The 22,582-nt window shown below is 40.6% G+C and overlaps 1 protein-coding gene across 1 annotated transcript in view; it reads right to left on the minus strand.

Moving 5' to 3' along the window:
* Nucleotides 1–325: 325 nt before the first annotated feature.
* LOC122941919 (zinc finger protein 345-like) overlaps nt 326–22,582 on the minus strand; it is a 40,133-nt gene continuing 17,876 nt past the window's right edge. Inside the window, exons 6-7 of the mRNA XM_044299417.1 lie at nt 19,843–19,899; nt 326–3,064 (exon numbers count right to left, since the gene is read on the minus strand). Of these exons, the coding sequence (XP_044155352.1) occupies nt 1,305–3,064; nt 19,843–19,899 (1,817 nt within the window). The 3' untranslated portion in view covers nt 326–1,304. The remainder of the gene's footprint in view (nt 3,065–19,842; nt 19,900–22,582) is intronic.

The raw sequence follows: 22,582 nt of genomic DNA on the forward strand, positions 1-22,582 counted from the left end.
AAAATTGAAATTAGGCTTTCAAATTCAATTTAACCGTTTCCCTATAGCTAACAAACTTATTCACGTATACATTGTTGGGTAAATCCATTCACTTGTCCTAAACATAGAACACTGCAAATGGCGCATAATTTACCACAAAAATTGCCATGCGACATTTCATGCAACAATTTTAGACCCAAAAGAAAGACTTAAATCTAATAGTAAATGTCCTCCAAAATGCCCACCATCTCTCCAACTTCATAGCTACTGAGGCAAAATCAGAAAATCTAAAGGATGAAGAAAGGTAGGTCCAAATACAAGGATATAAGTTCTTAAAGTAAATGTTTATTAATGATTACAAAACAAAAGTTCGAAGAAGAAGGTAAATAAATTAATGTGAAATAGTCTATTCACATGGTTTATATATAGGTGTTATCTGTATTCTGTCTCCTCCTGGGATAACAAATATTTACTGGTACTTGCATACATCCCTTAATTATCATTCATGCTGAAAATTGCTTTCTTTTTCTCTCGTATGACATTTGACTTTACTTTGTCGGTAACTGTTGTATTGTTTCCTTGTACTATTTATCAAAATTAGTTTTTAAAAAAATCTACTTACCCGTGTGAGATATTTACTATTTAAAGACTAAGGACACCTTTGGGGGCATGTTTTATCATTATTATTATTGCATTCTTCTTATTTTGAGCTAAAAAAAAATCCCTTATCTCTGAAACTCATAAACACTCATTATAGCTCAATTCTTATGAAATTGAGAAGACTATGGAATAAATGGGTGTTTATGAGCTGTTAGGAGTTGAGAGATAAGGGCTTCACATGATCCCCTAAATAAAGAGCAAATGCACAGAAGCTGGCAGCTGTACCTGCAAAATAGCAGGAAGTTTTTAATAAAGACCAATTAAAAAAAAGGTTTTTAGCCCACAATGAGTAGAATGCAATAATAGAAAAATGCTCCAAATGTGTTTATAGCCCCTGTGAGCACCATGGCCTTCTCCATTCTCCATACTCACCAAGCACACCTCTGTACATTGTATAGTGGCTGTGCTTGGTAAGTGAATAAGCGCCATACCAAGCACAGCCGCTATACAACGTACGGCTCTGTGCTTGGCGAGCATGGAGAAGGCCATGGCACTTACAGGAGCGCTGGTGACTTCTCAAACAGCTGATCAGCAGGGGCCCCAGGTTGTGGGCCTCCACTGATCAGATACTGATGACCTATCCTGAGGATAGGTCATCAATAGTAAAATCCCAGAGAAAAAAAAACTTTAAGATGATAAGTTTTGTGTGCAAAGAAGTGCTACATTTAGAACATAATTCTGTTTTTGTCCTTGTGTGAGTATTTCTGATGGTAAACAAGATTTGATTTCTGAATAAAGGATTTCTCACATTCTGGGCATGAAAATGGCTTCTCCCCTGTGTGATTTCTCTCATGTCTAGCAAGATTTGATTTATCGGTAAAGCGTTTTCCACATCCTGAACATGAATATGGTCTCTCCCCTGTGTGAATTCTTTGATGTTTAACAAGATCTGATTTCTGTGTAAAACATTTTCCACATTCTGAACATGAAAACGGCTTCTCCCCTGTGTGAGTTCTCTGATGTATAACAAGCTCTGACTTGGTGTTACAACATTTGCCGCATTCTGAACATGAAAATGGCTTCTCTCCTGCATGAGATCGTTGATGTAGAAGAAGCTCTGATTTGGTGTTACAACATTCCCCACATTCTGAACATAAAATTGGTTTCTCCCCTGCGTGAGTTTTTTGATGTATAACAACAGATGCTTTAAACGTAAAACATTTTCCACATTCTGAACATGAATAAGGCTTCTCCCCTGTGTGAATTCTCTGATGTTTAACAAGATCTGATTTCTGTTTAAAACATTTTCCACATTCTGAACATAAAAATGGTGTCTCCCCTGTGTGAGTTCTTTCATGTGTAACAAGAGATTTTTTAAAGGGAAAACACTTCCCACATTCTGGACATGAATATGGCCTCTCTCCTGTGTGAATTCTCCTATGCTCAACAAGAACTGATCTATCATTGAAACATTTTCCACATTCTGCACATGAATAAGGCTTCTCCCCTGTGTGAGTTCGCTGATGTTTAACCAGATCTGATTTCTGTTTAAAACATTTGCCACATTCTGAACATAAAAATGGCTTCTCTCCTGTGTGAGTTCTTTGATGTCTAACAAGATGTGATTTAATGCTGTAACATTTCCCACATTCTGAACATGAAAATGGTTTCTCCCCTGTGTGAGTTTTTTTATGTTTAACAAGAGAGTTCTTGAAAGAAAAACATTTCCCACATTCTGAACATGAAAATGGCTTCTCTCCTGTGTGAGTTCTCCTATGGTTAACAAGATCTGATTTATTGTTAAAACATTTTTCACATTCGGAGCATGAAAATGGCTTCTCACCTGTGTGACTTCTCTGATGTATGACAAGATATTTTTTGAAAGCAAAACATTTGCCACATTCTGAACATGGAAATGGCTTCTCCCCTGTGTGAATAAGTCTCTGATGTCTAACAAGACCTGATTTAATGCTATAACATTCCCCACATTCTGAACATGAATATGGCTTTTCCCCTGTGTGAATTCTTTGATGTACAACAAGAGCTGATTTGGCACTATAATGTTTTCCGCAAACTGAACATGAATATGGCTTCTCCCCTGTGTGAGTTCTTTGATGTGTAGCAAGATTTGATTTATCTGTAAAACTTTTTCCACATTCTGAACATGAATATGGCTTCTCTCCTGTGTGACTTCTCTCATGTTTAACAAAAACGGATTTCTTTTTAAAACTTTTTCCACATTCTGAACATGTGTGAGCTTTATGATGTTTATTCGTTTTGTATTCTATGTTTTGTTTAACAGCCTGTGATAAATCAACAGATAGGACCCACTGAAAAGGATCAGAGGCTATATGTTTGCTGGTTAGGGTTGAAGGTATATCTGGAATACTGGCATGCTCTTCATATGTATCTTGTGTGATACCATAATCATCTGCTTTGAAATCTGATACTATCAGGGGTCCCTCTGAGCTCCTGGCACAGTCATCTGCCGAGAATAAAACAGATTTTATTATTTTGGAATAATATGACTTTAAAATGATATTTCATAACATTTCTACATACAATTTTCCATACAAATTGCAGGGCATATAACAAAGTTAAATTCTTAACTTACTAAGACTGGTGGCAAAACATGTCACAATATAAGGCTGCTTTCACACAGTGTTTATCAGTGATTTTCAGCCATCTCAGTAGGTTCAACAGTCGGGACTCCAGAGTGGGGAATTTTACAGCTTAGGAGTCCCTGCTCTGACCCCATATATGCAATGTTTATGCATATGTCCATATATGAAGTCAGTGTTATGAAAATTAAAGGGGTATTCCCAAGCATTGCCATTATGATTAGGGACACCCTGTATATAAAACAAGAGAAACTTTTATGCTGTTTTTAACAGAAGTTAAACTTTTATGATGTTTTTTTAGCACTGACTTAGCATTGAGCTCTATAGCCCAGTGGTTAAGGTTCTTGCCCTTAATGTAGAAGGTTATGAGTTCAAATCCCTACAGAAACTTTTTTTAAATAGAGGCTAAATAAAACTTAAATACACAGAAAAAAAAAATTTAGAAAAAAAATGGAGCAAAATGTAAAATATGATCAAATAAAACTCGGATTAACCAGTATTTTTTAAACGTTTCTGTGGGGATTCAAACTCACAACCTTCTATATTACAGGTACAAACCTTAACTACTGGGCTATAGAGCTTAATGCTTAGTTACTGGTGGAAAAACCTCATTGAAGATAAACTTCTATGCTTTTTTTAACAGAAGAGAAACTTCTATGAGGTTTTTCATCATTGACTTAGCATTGAGCTCTATAGCCCAGTGGTTAAGGTTCTTGCCCTTAATGTGGAAGGTTGTAAGTTCAAACCCACACAGAAACTTTTTAAAAATAGAGGCTAAATAAAAACTTAAATACACAGGGTATTCCCAACAGTGAAAAATTTTATTTTATTGAGAAGAAAATGGAGCAAAACTTTTTTAACTTGCGTAACCAGTATTTTTGGTTTGGAAAGGTGGCAACCCTAAAAGCCCCTCCACTCAGGACCTCTATAGGCCCACTAACTGCAGCAAGCTAAGCCTCATCAGGAATCACTTTGTAAAAAAAAAAAAAAAAAATCATCGCGATATTCTGACAGTCATAACTTTTTTATAGCTATATCCACGGAGATGTGTGGGGGCTCATTTTTTGCGGGACAATCTGTTGTTTTTGACAATACCATTTGGGTTGTGTATGACTTGATCACTTTTTTTATTCAATGTTCTTGGGAGATAAAGTGATGAAAAAACTCGAAAAAAAAAATCTTATATGCCATTCACCATATGGGCAAACTTGTTTTCGATATTTTGATAGTATGGGCGCTTTCGCATGCAGCGATGCCCATAATTCTAATTTTTTATGTTTTTTTTATATTTGTTAAATAATATGTGATATAATATTAATTGGTATTTAATATAAAGGATGTATTACACTACACACTGACACCATCTATAGTAATACACTTGGCTATGGGAGGTCTGTATGTGGACGTCAAGACCTATATTTGAAGTCTACCATACATGACAATGTATAAGCACATGCATTAGTATGACACGCCTGTATCTAGGGTATAAATGACTGACAGGGATAGACAAACATAGGAACATAGAATGTGTCGGCAGATAAGAACCATTTGGCCCATCTAGTTTGCCCAATAAGGTAGTCTGGACAAAGGGTGGTCTTCTCACTCTCACATCTGTTGGGGGGGGGGGGGGGGTTGTTGCTGAGAAGATAAAGACACATGGAGCCCTGAGAAGAGGATTCCTGACCTTCAACAATGATACTTTAAAGGACATTTATATGTAGTCATGGACAATTAAATTAAGACTTCCTAAACTATTTTTGTAAGTAATCAACTTTTATAAAGACTGAAAACATCACATTATTCATTATTTTTTTTATATAACTCTTGTTGAATATCTGGTGATGAGTCCTCCGGGTGTTATTAACTCCAAATAACTCATACACTATATTTGGAGAAGATTACCAAACCAGTTATGATATATTTTTCATATACATATTTATATCTCGAGATATATTACAATTGGCGCGCTACCATACCGCATATTCAAGCTTGAAGAGGGGGAAGAGTGAACTAAAAAAGAATTATCAAGGTTTAATAAGTCGGAGAATCTAAGAAGAATCTTCTGAAGGAGGACAACAAGTGCCAGATGTACCAAGATGTACTGATGACAGAAGCCCAGCCTCGAATCTACTGAGGTGAGTATGGAAATAATACATTCTATTGCTGATAAGAGTAGATTACAATTTACATTTATGTCTAGTGAACAGTTAGATCTGCAGAAGATATGGTTTGTTTTATATGGAGAATGTGAACAGGAAAAAAATAAAATAGATTTTAAGCGTATTTTGGTAAATGAAGAGAAAGAGAAAATAAGAAATAATTTCTATATGTGAAGGTCTTTTACAGATTAGGGTCAGATAATTGTACTAGTGAAGTTCCAATCACAGATGCTGTGATCTGTGAAGATGCATCAACTGAGGGTGGAATTGGCAATAAAGTAGATGAAAGTAAGTATAATGATGATTTGAGAACTCAGCAGAATGAGATGAAACACATATGTATGATCTCTGCTGAAGGGGACCATAACCGTATAGATGAGGATGGGTCAGTACAACCAGAGAAGACATTGCAGATCTCTGCTGAAGGTGACCTTGTGTCAGTAGACAATGACAAGTCTATACACCAGCAGACATTGCATATTAACCACTTCAGCCCCGCTAGCTGAAACCCCCTTCATGACCAGAGCACTTTTTACACTTCGGCACTACACTACTTTCACCGTTTATCGCTCGGTCATGCAACTTACCACCCAAATGAATTTTACCTCCTTTTCTTCTCACTAATAGAGCTTTCATTGGGTGGTATTTTATTGCTGCTGACATTTTTACTTTTTTTGTTATTAATCGAAATGTAACGATTTTTTTGCAAAAAAATGAAATTTTTCACTTTCAGCTGTAAAATTTTGCAAAAAAAAACGACATCCATATATAAATTTTTCGCTAACTTTATAGTTCTACATGTCTTTGATAAAAAAAAAATGTTTGGGCAAAAAAAAAATGGTTTGGGTAAAAGTTATAGCGTTTACAAACTATGGTACAAAAATGTGAATTTCCGCTTTTTGAAGCAGCTCTGACTTTCTGAGCACCTGTCATGTTTCCTGAGGTTCTACAATGCCCAGACAGTAGAAAAACCCCACAAATGACCCCATTTCGGAAAGTAGACACCCTAAGGTATTCGCTGATGGGCATAGTGAGTTCATAGAACTTTTTATTTTTTGTCACAAGTTAGCGGAAAATGATGATGATTTTTTATTTTTATTTTTTTCTTACAAAGTCTCATATTCCACTAACTTGCGACAAAAAATAAAAAATTCTAGGAACTCGCCATGCCCCTCACGGAATACCTTGGGGTGTCTTCTTTCCAAAATGGGGTCACTTGTGGGGTAGTTATACTGCCCTGGCAATTTAGGGGCCCAAATGTGTGAGAAGAACTTTGCAATCGAAATGTGTAAAAAATGACCGGTGAAATCCGAAAGGTGCACTTTGGAATATGTGCCCCTTTGCCCACCTTGGCTGCAAAAAAGTGTCACACATCTGGTATCGCCGTACTCAGGAGAAGTTGGGGAATGTGTTTTGGGGTGTCATTTTACATATACCCATGCTGGGTGAGAAAAATATCTTGGTCAAATGCCAACTTTGTATAAAAAAATTGGAAAAGTTGTCTTTTGCCAAGATATTTCTCTCACCCAGCATGGGTATATGTAAAATGACACCCCAAAACACATTCCCCAACTTCTCCTGAGTACGGCGATACCAGATGTGTGACACTTTTTTGCTGCCAAGGTGGGCAAAGGGGCACATATTCCAAAGTGCACCTTTCGGATTTCACCGGTCATTTTTTACACATTTCGATTGCAAAGTTCTTCTCACACATTTGGGCCCCTAAATTGCCAGGGCAGTATAACTACCCCACAAGTGACCCCATTTTGGAAAGAAGACACCCCAAGGTATTCCGTGAGGGGCACGGCGAGTTCCTAGAATTTTTTATTTTTTGTCGCAAGTTAGTGGAATATGAGACTTTGTAAGGAAAAAAGAAAAAAAAAAGAAAAATCATCATTTTCCGCTAACTTGTGACAAAAAATAAAAAATTCTAGGAACTCGCCGTGCCCCTCACGGAATACCTTGGGGTGTCTTCTTTCCAAAATGGGGTCACTTGTGGGGTAGTTATACTGCCCTGGCAATTTAGGGGCCCAAATGTGTAAGAAGTACCTTGCAATCAAAATCTGTAAAAAATGGCCTGTGAAATCCGAAAGGTGCACTTTGGAATATGTGCCCCTTTGCCCACCTTGGCTGCAAAAAAGTGTCACACATCTGGTATCGCCGTACTCAGGAGAAGTTGGGGAATGTGTTTTGGGGTGTCATTTTACATATACCCATGCTGGGTGAGAGAAATATCTTGGCAAAAGACAACTTTTCCCATTTTTTTATACAAAGTTGGCATTTGACCAAGATATTTTTCTCACCCAGCATGGGTATATGTAAAATGACACCCCGAAACACATTCCCCAACTTCTCCTGAGTACAGCAATACCAGATGTGTGACACTTTTTTGCAGCCTAGATGCGCAAAGGGGCCCAAATTCCTTTTAGGAGGGCATTTTTAGACATTTGGATCCCAGACTTCTTCTCACGCTTTAGGGCCCCTAAAAAGCCAGGGCAGTATAAATACCCCACATGTGACCCCACTTTGGAAAGAAGACACCCCAAGGTATTCAATGAGGGGCCTGGCGAGTTCCTAGAAATTTTTTTTTTTTTGCATAAGTTAGCGGATATTGATTTTTTTTGTTTTTTTCTCACAAAGTCTTACTTTCCGCTAACTTAGGACAAAAATTTCAATCTTTCATGGACTCAATATGCCCCTCAGCGAATACCTTGGGGTGTCTTCTTTCCGAAATGGGGTCACATGTGGGGTATTTATACTGCCCTGGCTTTTTAGGGGCCCTAAAGCGTGAGAAGAAGTCTGGAATATAAATGTCTAAAAATGTTTACGCATTTGGATTCCGTGAGGGGTATGGTGAGTTCATGTGAGATTTTATTTTTTGACACAAGTTAGTGGAATATGAGACTTTGTAAGAAAAAACAAAAACAAAAACAAACAAAAAATTTCCGCTAACTTGGGCCAAAAAAATGTCTGAATGGAGCCTTACAGGGGGGGGTGATCAATGACAGGGGGGTGATCAATGACAGGGGGGTGATCACCCATATAGACTCCCTGATCACCCCCCTGTCATTGATCACCCCCCTGGTAAGGCTCCATTCAGACGTCTGTATAATTTTTACGGATCCATGGATCGGATCCGCAAAACACATGCGGACGTCTGAATGGAGCCTTACAGGGGGGTGATCAATGACAGGGGGGTGATCACCCATATAGACTCCCTGATCACCCCCCTGTCACTGATCACCCCCCTGTCAGGCTCCATTCAGACGTCCGCATGATTTTTACGGATCCATGGATACATGGATCGGATCCACAAAACACATGCGGACGTCTGAATGGAGCCTTACAGGGGGGTGATCAATGACAGGGGGTGATCAGGGTGATCACCCCCCTGTCACTGATCACCCCCCCCCCTGTAAGGCTCCATTCAGACGTCCGCATGATTTTTACGGATCCATGGATCGGATCCACAAAACACATGCGGACGTCTGAATGGAGCCTTACAGGGGGGTGATCAATGACAGGGGGTGATCAGGGTGATCACCCCCCTGTCACTGATCACCCCCCCTGTAAGGCTCCATTCAGATGTCCGCATGATTTTTAAGGATCCATGGATACATGGATCGGATCCACAAAACACATGCGGACGTCTGAATGGAGCCTTACAGGGGGGTTATCAATGACAGGGGGTGATCAGGGTGATCACCCCCCTGTCACTGATCACCCCCCCTGTAAGGCTCCATTCAGACGTCCGCATGATTTTTACGGATCCATGGATACATGGATCGGATCCACAAAACACATGCGGACGTCTGAATGGAGCCTTACAGGGGGGTGATCAATGACAGGGGGTGATCAGGGTGATCACCCCCCTATCACTGATCACCCCCCCTGTAAGGCTCCATTCAGATGTCCGCATGATTTTTACGGATCCATGGATACATGGATCGGATCCACAAAACACATGCGGACGTCTGAATGGAGCCTTACAGGGGGGTTATCAATGACAGGGGGTGATCAGGGTGATCACCCCCCTGTCACTGATCACCCCCCCTGTAAGGCTCCATTCAGATGTCCGCATGATTTTTACGGATCCATGGATACATGGATCGGATCCACAAAACACATGCGGACGTCTGAATGGAGCCTTTCAGGGGGGTTATCAATGACAGGGGGTGATCACCCCCCTGTCACTGATCACCCCCCCTGTAAGGCTCCATTCAGATGTCCGCATGATTTTTACGGATCCATGGATACATGGATCGGATCCACAAAACACATGCGGACGTCTGAATGGAGCCTTACAGGGGGGTGATCAATGACAGGGGGGTGATCAGGGAGTGTATATGGGTGATCACCCGCCTGTCATTGATCACCCCCCTGTAAGGCTCCATTCAGACGTCCGCATGTGTTTTGCGGATCCGATCCATGTATCCGTGGATCCGTAAAAATCATGCGGACGTCTGAATGGAGCCTTACAGGGGGGTGATCAATGACAGGGGGGTGATCAATGACAGGGGGGTGATCAGGGAGTGTATATGGGTGATCACCCGCCTGTCATTGATCATCCCCCTGTAAGGCTCCATTCAGACGTCCGTATGCGTTTTGCGGATCCGATCCATGTATCCGTGGATCCGTAAAAATCATACGGACGTCTGAACGGAGCCTGACAGGGGGGTGATCAATGACAGGGGGGTGATCAATGACAGGGGGGTGATCAGGGAGTTTATATGGGGTGATTATGGGTGATCAGGGGTTCATAAAGGGTTAATAAGTGACGGGGGGGGGGGTAGTGTAGTGTAGTGTTTGGTGCGACTTTACTGACCTACCTGTGTCCTCTGGTGGTCGATCCTAACAAAAGGGACCACCAGAGGACCAGGTAGGAGGTATATTAGACGCTGTTATGAAAACAGCGTCTAATATACCTGTTAGGGGTTAAAAAATTCGGATCTCCAGCATGCCAGCGAGCGATCGCCGCTGGCAGGCTGGAGATCCACTCGCTTACCTTCCGTTCCTGTGAGCGCGTGCGCGCCTGTGTGCGCGCGTTCACAGGAAATCTTGCGTCTCGCGAGAGGACGCGTATATGCGTCCAGGAGGAGTAAAGCAACCACCTCCCGGACGCATATCTGCGTACAGCGGTCGGGAGGTGGTTAAAGAGGACAGATTACAATTAAAATTGCAGAAGCAATTAATGAACATATGCAAAGAAATCCCCACATATGATATAAACCTTATATGTGCAGGAATTCTGAGATTTTTGAGAGCCATGCAGACAGATTTGAATGAACAAAGAAATCAATTATTTAGATTGGGGATTCCTGTTAATTTTTCTAGGAGTCTAGCAATGAAACATGTTGATGATAAGAAGTGGATGTTTCATAATGATGTTCAAAGATTAAAAGAGCTGATTTGGTACATTAGAAGTGACAGCATTCCCACATATGAAATTATAAAGGAATCAAAAATTGTCCGAAAGGAATCCACATTTGGATTTATGTCCATGTTTGAACGGACATACAAAGTGGTTATTGAGAATGCCAAACCATCACATATCATTAACATGTTTGTAAGAAAGTTCACATTTTTAGAGCCTTTTACATTAGTGTTGGCATCAGAGAAACAAACATTATTTCAGGCTGCAAAGTTTCTGACAGTATGAGAAAGCAAATGAAGCAGAACATGTCTCCATCACATATCAGAAAAATAGACAAATTCTGGCCTTAGAAGACCTAACTATCATATACAGGTAAAATTTGAAAAATTAGAATATCGTGCAAAAGTCAATTTATTTCAGTAATGCAAAATAAAATAAATTGCATTAATTCAGCTTAAAATTAGAATTTTGTGAAAAGGTTCAATATCCTAGGCTCAAAGTGCTAATTAATCCATATCCCCTGAGCAAAGGGTACCTGAAATTGAGACTTTGGGGTTTCATAAGCTGTAAGCCATAATCATCCAAATTATAACAAATAAAGGCTTGAAATATCTCGCTGTGCATGTAATGAGTCTCATATGTTAGTTTCACCTTTTGAGTTGCATTACTGAAATAAATTAACTTTGCACGATATTCAAATTTTTTCGAGTTTAACCTGTACATGTAAAAAAACTAAAGATACTCTTTATGAGGAATGCAGAAAATTACATGTAATGTTCAAACCCTATCATATGATAAAATCAGTCACAGATACAAATACACAGATAGCAATTGTAGCTATACATAATTCTCAGTGTCAACCATCTACAAATAGACACCAGAGAAGGATTTACAGAGGGAAAAGGTCAGAGGACAAAGGTATGGACCTTCAGAATCAGATGGGTTTTAAATGTGATCCTGTCATTATTGATGAAAAATTTAAGAAAAAGCAGTCAATGGATTTCTTAAATGAATTAAGAGATTTTGATATGTCCAAATCAGTCACATTGAGAAGGATATTCCAGGATCTCATCAGCAGATAAGTTATGAGAATAGGGTTAAGTATTAGCTAGAAAAAAGTCTATTGAGGAAAGACATATTGTGGGGCGGGTGGCAGCATTGAAGAGCGGGCGGCGGCATTGAAGCAGTCAGAGAAGTGGAATGCTGCCAGCCTGTCTGTTGTCGCTCCATAGCCAAAGAGAGAGGAGAAGAGCTATTCTCCTTTTCCTCGGTTGCCCTTCCCTGCTTATCCCCGGAGACTTCAATACAGAAAACTTCCAGCCCTGGGTGTTCTCCACCGCTCCTGTCCCCACATTTCCCAGAAGTTACAAGACGAGCTGTGCTAGGATCCTACCGGAGTGGCCGGGGGCAACTGAAGGGTAATAGCACACTAAGTCTATGGGGAAAAGAGCAGGAGAAGGGGCAGCTGCAGCCATTCCTGACAAGGAGCCGGCATGAACTACTGTTCCGAAGCCTCTATGAGCTTACTCCCTCCCAGCCGTGCACCGCTGCTAAAGGAAAGAAGGCAGTTAAGTAAATAACACTGGCTCACAATGGACTGTCTACTGTAGTTTCTGGGTGAGTGAAAGCCAGGATATGAAAGGCAGCTCAGGGGCATTAAATGACTATAAACCCCCTCCTGCAGTACATAGTTGTATTCTTAACCCCTTAGGGACCGGGCTCATTTTCACCTTAAGGACCGAGCCATTTTTTGCAAATCTGACCAGTGTCGCTTTATGTAGCGATAACTTTAAAACGCTTTGACTTATACAGGCCATTCTGAAATAGTTTTTTCGTCACATATTGTACTTTATGACACAAAAAAACCACAACATTTTTATTTATAAAAAAATACCAAATTTGGAAACATTTTCTAATTTTTACGTTTCAATTTCTCTACTTCTATAATACATAGTAATACCTCCAAAAATAGTTATTACTTTACATTCCCCATATGTCTACTTCATGTTTGGATCATTTTGGGAATGATATTTTATTTTTTGGGGATGTTACAAGGCTTAGAAGCAAATCTTGAAATTTTTCAGAACTTTTCAAAAACCCACTTTTTAAGGACTAGTTCAGGTCTGAAGTCACTTTGTGAGGTTTACATAATAGAAACCATAAAAATAACCCCATTCTAGAAACTACACCCCATATGTGGTCGTAAACTGCTGTATGGGCACACGGCAGGGCGCAAAAGGAAAGGAACGCCATACGGTTTTTGGAAGGCAGATTTAGCTGGACTGTTTTTTTGATACCATGTCCCATTTGAAGCCCCCCTGATGCACCCCTAGAGTAGAAACTCCAAAAAGTGACCCCATTCTAGAAACTACACCCCTCAAGGTATTAAAAACTGATTTTACAAACTTTGTTAACCCTTTAGGTGTTCCACAAGAATTAATGGAAAATAGAGATACAATTTCGAAATTTCACTTTTTTGGCAGATTTTCCATTTTAATATATTTTTTTCCAGTTACAAAGCAAGGGTTAACAGCCAAACAAAACTCAATATTTATTTCCCTGATTCTGTAGTTTACAGAAACCCCTTATATGTGGTAGTAAACTGCTGTACAGGCACACGGCAGTGCGCAGGAGGAAAGGAATGCCATACGGTTTTTGGAAGGCAGATTTTGCTGGACTGTTTTTTTTATACCATGTCCCATTTGAAGCCCCCCTGATGCACCCCTAGAGTAGAAAGTCCAAAAAAGTGATCCTATTTTAGAAACTACGGGATAGGGTGGCAGTTTTGTTGGTACTAGTTTAGGGTACATATGATTTTTGGTTGCTCTATATTACACTTTTTGTGAGGCAAGGTAACAAGAAATAGCTGTTTTGGCACAGTTTTTTTTTGTTATTTACAACATTCATTTGACAGGTTTGATCATGTGGTATTTTTATAAAGCAGGTTGTCACGGACGCGGCGATACCTAATTTTATTTATTTATGTAAGTTGTACACAATGATTTTATTTTTGAAACAAAAAAAAATCATGTTTTGGTGTCTCCATAGTCTGAGAGCCATAGTTTTTTCAGTTTTTGGGCGATTATCTTGGGTAGGGTATGATTTTTGCGGGATGAGATGACGGTTTGATTGGCACTATTTTGGGGTGCGTATGACTTTTTGATCACTTGCTATTACACTCCTGAGGGGTTAGGTTATGTGATATTTTTATGTGATATTTTTATAGAGCAGGTTATTACGGACGCGGCGATACCTAATATGTATACTTTTTTAAATTTACTTAAGTTTTACACAATAACAGCTTTTTTAAAACCCCAAAAATGATGCTTTAGTCTCTCCATATTCTGAGCCATAGTTATTTTATTTTTGGGCGATTGTCTTAGGTAAGGGCTCATTTTTTGTGGGATGAGGTGACGGTTACATTGGTACTATTTTGGTGGGCATACGCCTTTTTGATCGCTTACTGTTGTACTTTTTGTGATGTAAGGTGACAAAAAATGGTTTATTTAGCATAGTTTTTTTTTTTTTACGTTGTTCATCTGAGGGGTTAGGTCATGTGATATGTTTATAGAGCCAGTCGATACGGACGTGGCGATACCTAATATGTCTAATATGTCCCTTATTTTTTACCTTTTTTTTAACTTTATTTGGGGGAAATATTAACAGTCCTGCGGGTGTTATTAACTCCAAATAACTCATACACTATATTTGGAGAAGATTACCAAACCAGTTATTATATATTTTTCATATACATATTTATATTATATCTGCAGATATATTACAATATTTTCAAAACTTTTTTTATATATTTTTTTTTCTTTTTGTTAAGTCCCCCAAGTGGACCACAGCTTACATTCATCAAATGTAAGTTGCTCCATTATTCCGTATAGAAATCACTTTATCACAAGTACAGGCTGCGACTCAATTTTAGAACAGGGTGCTTTCCCTGATCTCCTCTGGGGGAAAGCGCGCCTGAAGAGGAATCCTGCGCTTTCGGTTTTTAAGACTCTTAGATGCCGTGAGTAACGGAAACTCATTGCTGTGTGGGGAGGGGGCATGTGGCATATTCTGGTGCCAAGAGGGTGAAGAACTGTGAGGAGCTTTACGGGGTGTAAATTGGTGAGGGAGGGTCGGAATCGACAGAATGTAACTGTGTTGTTAGTACATTATTAGAAGAATTGGGGCCCCACTTTTGATTTTGCCCAGGGCTACATATTGTCTAAAACCGGCCCTGACACTGATATAATCTATAATGGAAACATTTCCACCCGTTCTGCGTTTTTGACCCACGCCTGGTTTTGGCTCAAAATCACTGTTCTCTTGTATCCACTACTGTGTTGAAGTCAACATCTACATAGGTTTCATGTACTGTACTTACGACCACTCTCTTCTATAGAAATGCTCAGTGGAAATTCAAGAAGGGACCCGTTAGTCATTGCTATTAGGTGGTGTCCGTCTCAAACAAAATTTGATGTTTTCTCTAAATCTTGGTGGGTAATATTCCCGAACAGATTGACAGTTGACCACTGACCACTGGCAGAAAAACAGTTTTTACTAGGCCTAGTACACTGTGCACTAACACCACAAATCCTCCAGTCGGTCACGTTTGCTACTAATATGGCTGATGTCTCTTGCTGGAACACATGTGTCTCAATGGGTCTAATAAGGGTTACCATCTATGATAGCATATATCCCAACTAGGCATTGTGTATGGGTTCCAACAGCCTCTTGTATGATAAAGCCCAGGACCTCTGCAGTCTCCGGGACTCCCAGGCCACTACTCTTATAGGAATTACTCATACAGCTATGTGCTTGTTCCTTGAACACCACAACATGCATGTAATACCTTTGTGAGGTTCCTAATAACACAACCCAAACTCCATACGGGATTACTGATTTTTTAAGAGTTCAACTTAAAGGGTCATTCTTTTTACAAAAAACTTTTGATATGTCACAGAGACATATGAAAAGTTTAGATTGGTGGAGGTCTGAGCGCTTAGACCCCAACCAATACCTAGAATGAGGAGGGAGAAATGCGCACTCTCTCCCCTCGCTGCTGAGGACAGAATTGAGATGGGCCTGTAGACTTCTAACACGTGCCTTTCTCTCCTTGTTCTAGGGGTTTGTGGGGGACACTCAGACCTCCACTGATCTAAACTTTTGGTATGTCTCTATGACATATCATATGTCTTTTGAAAAGTTAGTGACCCTTTGACTCCTACTAACAGCACACATAAAACTTTACCACTGAAGCCTCTGTGCTTTATGTCACCTTGAGCTATGAGTGGCAACCACAAGATTGACATGTTGGGGTGGGGGTTAATACAGACCCTGGCTGTCTTTACAGTATCACACTGGTACAGCCACTTGTAGATATATCCTCTTGTCCTTCAATCACAGCACTCACTATCTTTTAGTATCTTTCTTTCCTTTAGGAAAGGACTCCTCAACACTTTCCCAATCTCATTAGCTCCAGGAGCAATAGTTGCTTGTTCTCTTGCAGAAGTCCCTCAGACTCACCAGCTTCCCTAAGTTTGTAGGAGGAAGGGTGCACTAACAATTACATATGAAACCAGAGAGTAGTATATAGACATGCTGCATTAATATAATAAAAAAAAAGCTGAATGTCAATGGATATGAAGGCACACACTACTACAACTCTCCTTCCACATTAACACCTTTTTTGTTCTAGTTAGACAGCCCACCTCTTCCCATAATACTCTTTTTAATGCACACATTCTGAGAAAAAGCTTCTAGACATACCACATGTTATGTATGACAGGCCACATATGCCGCCTCTGAGTGCCCACCACAGCTGCCATTTAAGGCTGTGAACACCTTTAGGGGCAATTTTCTTCATTATTGCATTCTACTTGTTTTAGGGTATTGGTCTTTATTAAACATTCTCAACAGTTTTTCTTCTACAGCTTTAATTTTTACTTCATCTACACAGTATCAGGCTTTCTGCTTCATACTAAAATCGGTCAGAGAACTTCTCTGTCGGTTGAATCTATAGCCCTTATCTCTAAGCTCCTGATAGTTGATTTACACTCATTATAGCTAAACCCTTATCTGTTTGAGCTGTCACGTTAGATGCTTGGCTGGCCAATCCCGATAAAGTCAGTGGGTTGGGCCGACATATATTTATTGTATATGATCAGCTTCAGCAGCATTGTTTTCAGATAATTCTTGTGGTTTTTTTTTTTATAAATCATTTTATTTTCAAAAAGGGAATAAAAAAAGAGAACAGAAGATTACAATATATCAAATCGAATATCATATTACTAAATACAGTGCCATACATTACAACATATTCTCATCATGTATCAAATCCCCATTCTTTTTTTTCCGTATAGGCGAGATTGTATTCGTAAAGCTTTACTCTATCCATATACTCTATCCATTCCTGAAAATTAGGGTAATTTTTGGAGCCCCAATATTTAACTATTATTATTTTGGCCAAGGCTATGCCCCGGAGCCAGAGTAATTGCTCAATTTTATTTTTATTTGTCTCTGGGAAAGTGCCTAAGATCGCCAAGTCAATACACGCTTCGTATTTCAGAGGGGAACTATTCTGTAATTTCCGAAATATTTTAATCCAGTACTCTTTTATCCCCAGGCATTCCCACAACAAGTGTTTATATATTGTGTTACCTTAATACAGTTTATTCACCTTTTGTAACGGTCACGTATACACACACACAGGGGGGAGGATAGTGACCACTGCGCTCCACCCTCCCCCCTGGCCCTGCCTATTTGCCTCACGAGTCCTGATGACAGCTGGACGGCAGTCCCTAACTTAGGATATGTGCGGGAAGGACAGACAAGACAAATAACGGATAGTGAACGGACCGGGTCAATACCTAGAGAGCTACGCAGTACTAAGGAATGAGCAGAGAATAGTCAGGAAAAGTAGAGGTCAAATACCAGGAGAGAAATGAAGTACAACAGGAGTCCGCAAAGAATCGTCAGGTGGAAGCCGGGGTCAGGATACCAGGAGAGATGAGCAGTACAGGAGGAGCAGGCAAAGGATCATCAGGGAACAGGATCAGGTAAGTATACAGGTATCCAACAAATGCCAGGAACCTAAATTAACAGACAACCTGTGGCCAGCAGGCTGCCTGTATTTATAGTGGGGAGTGAGGGTCACGTGGCATGGCCAGCATCACATGACCGACAGACCGACCAGTCGAGCACCGAGTGATCAGCTCGGCGCTCAAGGCAGACCTAGGAGCAGGGAGCCTCCCAGCTAGCAAAGCTGCCCTGGGAACGAGGTCAAACATAGATCCTCGCTCCCGAAGCTAAGCAGCAGGTCTGCGGCTGATGGGGGACCGAGTGCGCCTTCGGCACCCCGTTACACCTTTCTTTCCTCCACCAGTTTGCACTTTTATGACTTCAGTTCCCCTCCTCCTTCAGTATAGTCACCTTTCTTTCCTCCACCAGTTTGCACTTTTATGACTTCAGTTCCCCTCCTCCTTCAGTATATTCACCTTTCTTTCCTCCACCAGTTTGCACTTTTATGACTTCAGTTCCCCTTCTGGATTTTCACCCTTCCTCCCTCTCCCCCTTCCTTGCTAACTTATGTGAAATCAATGCACCAGTATAATGAATTAAATTGTGCATGTGTCACGGCTGAGGATGGGGAAAACCCTTAGCCGTGCGATGCCAGATGATGGTAGTCGCTGCTCGACCAGGGAGACAGAATTAGGGAGCAGGTCACCTCCTAGCGCATCCCTAATCTGACCCCAACTCCTAGCTGCATGAGCCGACCTTGATGGTAGGAGGGCTCATGCTCCGGAACCTCGGATCCCTACTAACCCTCCACAGATCCCTGAGCTAGGAGCTGGGTAGACTACCTGTTCCTCCTGGACGCTGAGAAACCAGAGTCTAAAGTGGCCAAGCTGCAAAGGGAAGGGGAACATATACAACTTATGGAAATAGCAGGTAAATGCCACAAACAGAACACTCACCTGCCACAGACACTAAGCCTGGAACCCATGTGCAAGTGCTGCTGTCCTAAAACACAAACGGACACAGCACACAACACACATCACACAGGAACCTAGGACCATAAGGTGCAATAAACAAGCATACCACAGACACATCTTCATAACATCAAACAAGAGTTATGACCACAAGGGTGGCCCTCACTGGAGAGATGGTGAATAACCAGGAGGATGTCTCCAGCAAACCATTGCTGAAGAACCCCTCAGCTTCAGGTCTCCATAGAGGCTTTATAGCCCAAAGTGGCAACACCCACACAGACACACTGTGGGAAGGGAGTTAACCCTTCCATCACCAAACAGGGTAGTGAAGCTACTAAAAGGGGAAGTGCACAAACAACTATCACACTGCAGCTGTTACCGGCGACAACGACATGTGTGGCAACCGTGTCCTGGGAGCCGGCCAGAAGGCCGAGACACTGCCAACACATGTAAACAATACAACACGTTGCCACGGGCAGCCACAGGCGAAGGGAAGTGTCACAGTGCACACATACATAAACCCTGTGCACACCAGACATAGAAAGTGCATACAAACACACACACATAACCAAAGGCAACCATGCATACCTGTTGTCCGCGGCAACCGCACTTGAGGCAAACAACTAAGTGCCCCCAGCTGCGGTTGACACAACACCCAGACCATGGGAAACTGCATGCGGCTCCCAAGGAGTCACGACCATGAACATGACAGTATGTGTGTCCACGGCTAAAGCCTCGCTAACTGGTTGTGTACAGACTTCTTAATTGGCCAATAATCGGGAACAAATATTCATCAAAACATTCGTTCAGATAATTGTCATCCATATAAACACCCAAGAAAATGCTTGTTTGTTGGCCAATCAGTTCTTTTAAGCAAATATGAAAAAGTTCAGCAGCGCATTTCACTATGCAACCAAACGATGCTGACATTATACAAAGTGTATGGGGGACAAACAAGCTGAATAAGTAGACTTGTTTTATCGCTTATGATAAATCAGGCTATGTAAAAAGATTGTTACAGAAAGAGCACAAAGCGGGAACCACTGTTCTCAGAGCAGCAACATAAAAAATAAAAATAAATAAAATATGAGTCTGTTCAGCCTTATTCAGTGGTTACTACTCACCTGGGCAGTGATCTGTAGGAATGTCCTCTGTACTCTGCTCCTCACCCCTCACATATGTCTCTGTAACATATATAATGTTCAGATCTTCACCCGGATTCACAAGCTGTGAAACAAATATTGTAGAAGTCATGTGGGATATTGGAGAAGTCTTGAGGGATGTTTTATATGACCCAAATATTTTCTCAATTTTTCTACAAAAATAAAATTATAGATATAAAAACTTGTACAGATCAATTACAATTTCCTAAAACGTCCTTCCCCCTAAGTCTAGTAACTCCAGACATGAAGGGAAGTTGAAATGAAAATACAGATAGCAACAGTAGTAAAATGGATTATTTCATATTCAACAGTCTTTTTAACCCCCTTCTCGTCACCACGTGTGGCGGATGTCAGATCTTTACATATGGCGTCAGCTAAAGAGCTGAGCGACACCATAGCCGAGCTGAGGCAGGGCTTAACAAGGACATAGTGATTTTGCCATAGACAGCAGTAATATTATATAGCAGTCTATGTTATAAGCAAAGATTGCATTTTCAAAGCCCCGAAGAGGACCAAACACAAAGTAAAAAAAGTAAAAAAAGAAGAATTAAAAATGCTAATTACTCCCTTCCCTGTTTAAAAAAGCAAAAAATACCAAAAAACATTATTGGTACCTCCTTGTTTGAAATTATCCAAACTATTAAAACTGAAAATAGTATCTAGACCGTACGGTGAACACCATGAAGGAATTTTTTTGACAAAAGAAAGTTGAGTAAAATATGATCAAAAAGTCATACATGCCCCGAAATGTGTAAAACTTACATAAATAAAAAAAGTTGACATATTAGGTATCGCTGCGTCCGTAAGAACCTGCTCTATAAAAATATCACATGGCCTAACCCCTCAGGTGAACACCGTAAAAAATAAAAAAATAAAAACGGTGTCAAAAAAAGCCATTTTTTGTCACCTTACATCCCAAAAAGTGTAATAGCAAGCGATCAAAAAGTCATATACGCCCTAAAATAGTACCAATCAAACCATCATCTCATCCCCCAAAAAATGAGCCCCTAGACAGTCATCGAAAAAATAAAAAAACTACGGCTTCAGGGCTCCAGATGGCAACCAAAATGGTTGCAAATGTGACCTAGAATTGCTAAATGGCGCCATTTGCGCCTAGACCCTCCGCTGCTCTGCCGCTTTCACAAACTGACATGGCACGCGCTGCTGTCAGCGCGTGCCATGTTCTTCTCAACACAGCATAGGGGAGAAAGAGGCAGTACCTCCCCCCTGCACCGCTGCTGCCGCTGCCACCGCCACCAGTGGGCTGATAGCAGGGAGGAGGAGGGGAGGGGCTGTGGCCACTGCGCCACCAATGAATATAGTTTATGCTTAACAGAAACGCAGGCTGCGGGTGCCGGACATATCCCATACCCGGCACCCAGCCTCTATGACTGCGCGCTGAGATCCGCCTCTATTAACCCCTCAGGTGCCACACAGATCGCAGCGAGCGTAGTTATAGAGGCTGGGTGCCGGGTATGGGATATGTCCGGCACCCGCAGCCTGCGTTTGTATTAAGCATAAACTATATTCATTGGTGGCGCAGTGCACCGAACCTCCCTCAACTCCAGTATTATAAATCAGAATCATTGGGGGTGCAGTGCGCCTCCAACCCCCCATCCCCTAAGTATTATCATTGGTAGTGCAGTGGCAGTTCCGATCGGAGCCCCAGCAGTGCAATCCTGGGGCACCGATCAGTTACCATGGCAGCCAGGACGCTACTGAAGCCCTGGCTGCCATAGTCGGCTCCCTGCTGCTGTGTGTACAGAGCAGCAGGGAGAGTGTGAAGTCCTATTCATCCTGATAGAGCTCTATCAGGGTGAATAGAACAAGGGATGAAAAGATCCCAGGTTCTAGCCCCTAAGGGGGTAAATAGGTATTAAATAAAAAGTAAAAAAAAAAATTTAAAAAATTTAAAAAACAAACACCAAAATATTACGTTTAAATCACCCCGTTGCCCAATTTTACATAAAAAAATATATAAACAAACAATAAAAAAATTTACATATTGCCACGCCCAAAAAAGTGTGAAGTATTAAAATATTTAAAAATATCTCCTATGCGGTGAACGGCGTAACAGAAAAAAAATATATACAAAATAAAAAAACTTGCAATTTGCAATTTTTTTGTCCCCTCGTCCCGACAAAAATTAGGTTAGGCCTGTTCTATTATGGTCCAGATGTTCCATAAAATGTGGAATGCACACGGCTTTTTGGGGGTTTTATTTTTTTCACGTGGTATTGAGTATCGCAATACTTTTTTATGGTATTGAAATAGAGTCAAAATTTTTGTATCGTGACAACCCTATGTAAGACGTGTTTTTTTAAATATTATACCGTAATTATATGTATTTTAAATATGGCGACTAAAAATTTCAATTTGGCAACTAAATTTTTAAGGTTAGGAGCCGATGGCTCCTTGATATTTTTACGAGCCCTGGGCTTTAAGAATGTGGATGTAGAGACACTAAAAAAATCTTTTTTTTTTTTTTAAATGCTTTATTATGTAAAACTGAAACAAACAACCCAAAAAAGTTGGTATTGTCATGTCCGTAACAACCTGCTCTATCAAAATACCACATGATCTAACCTGTCAGATGAACGTTGCAAAATAACAAAAAATAAAAAGTGCCAAAACAGAATTTTTTTTTGTTACCTTGCCTCAGAAAAAGTTTACTATAGAGCAACCTAAAATCATATGTACC

This window comes from Bufo gargarizans, chromosome 6 (genome assembly GCF_014858855.1).
Source record: "Bufo gargarizans isolate SCDJY-AF-19 chromosome 6, ASM1485885v1, whole genome shotgun sequence".
NCBI lineage: Eukaryota > Metazoa > Chordata > Amphibia > Anura > Bufonidae > Bufo > Bufo gargarizans.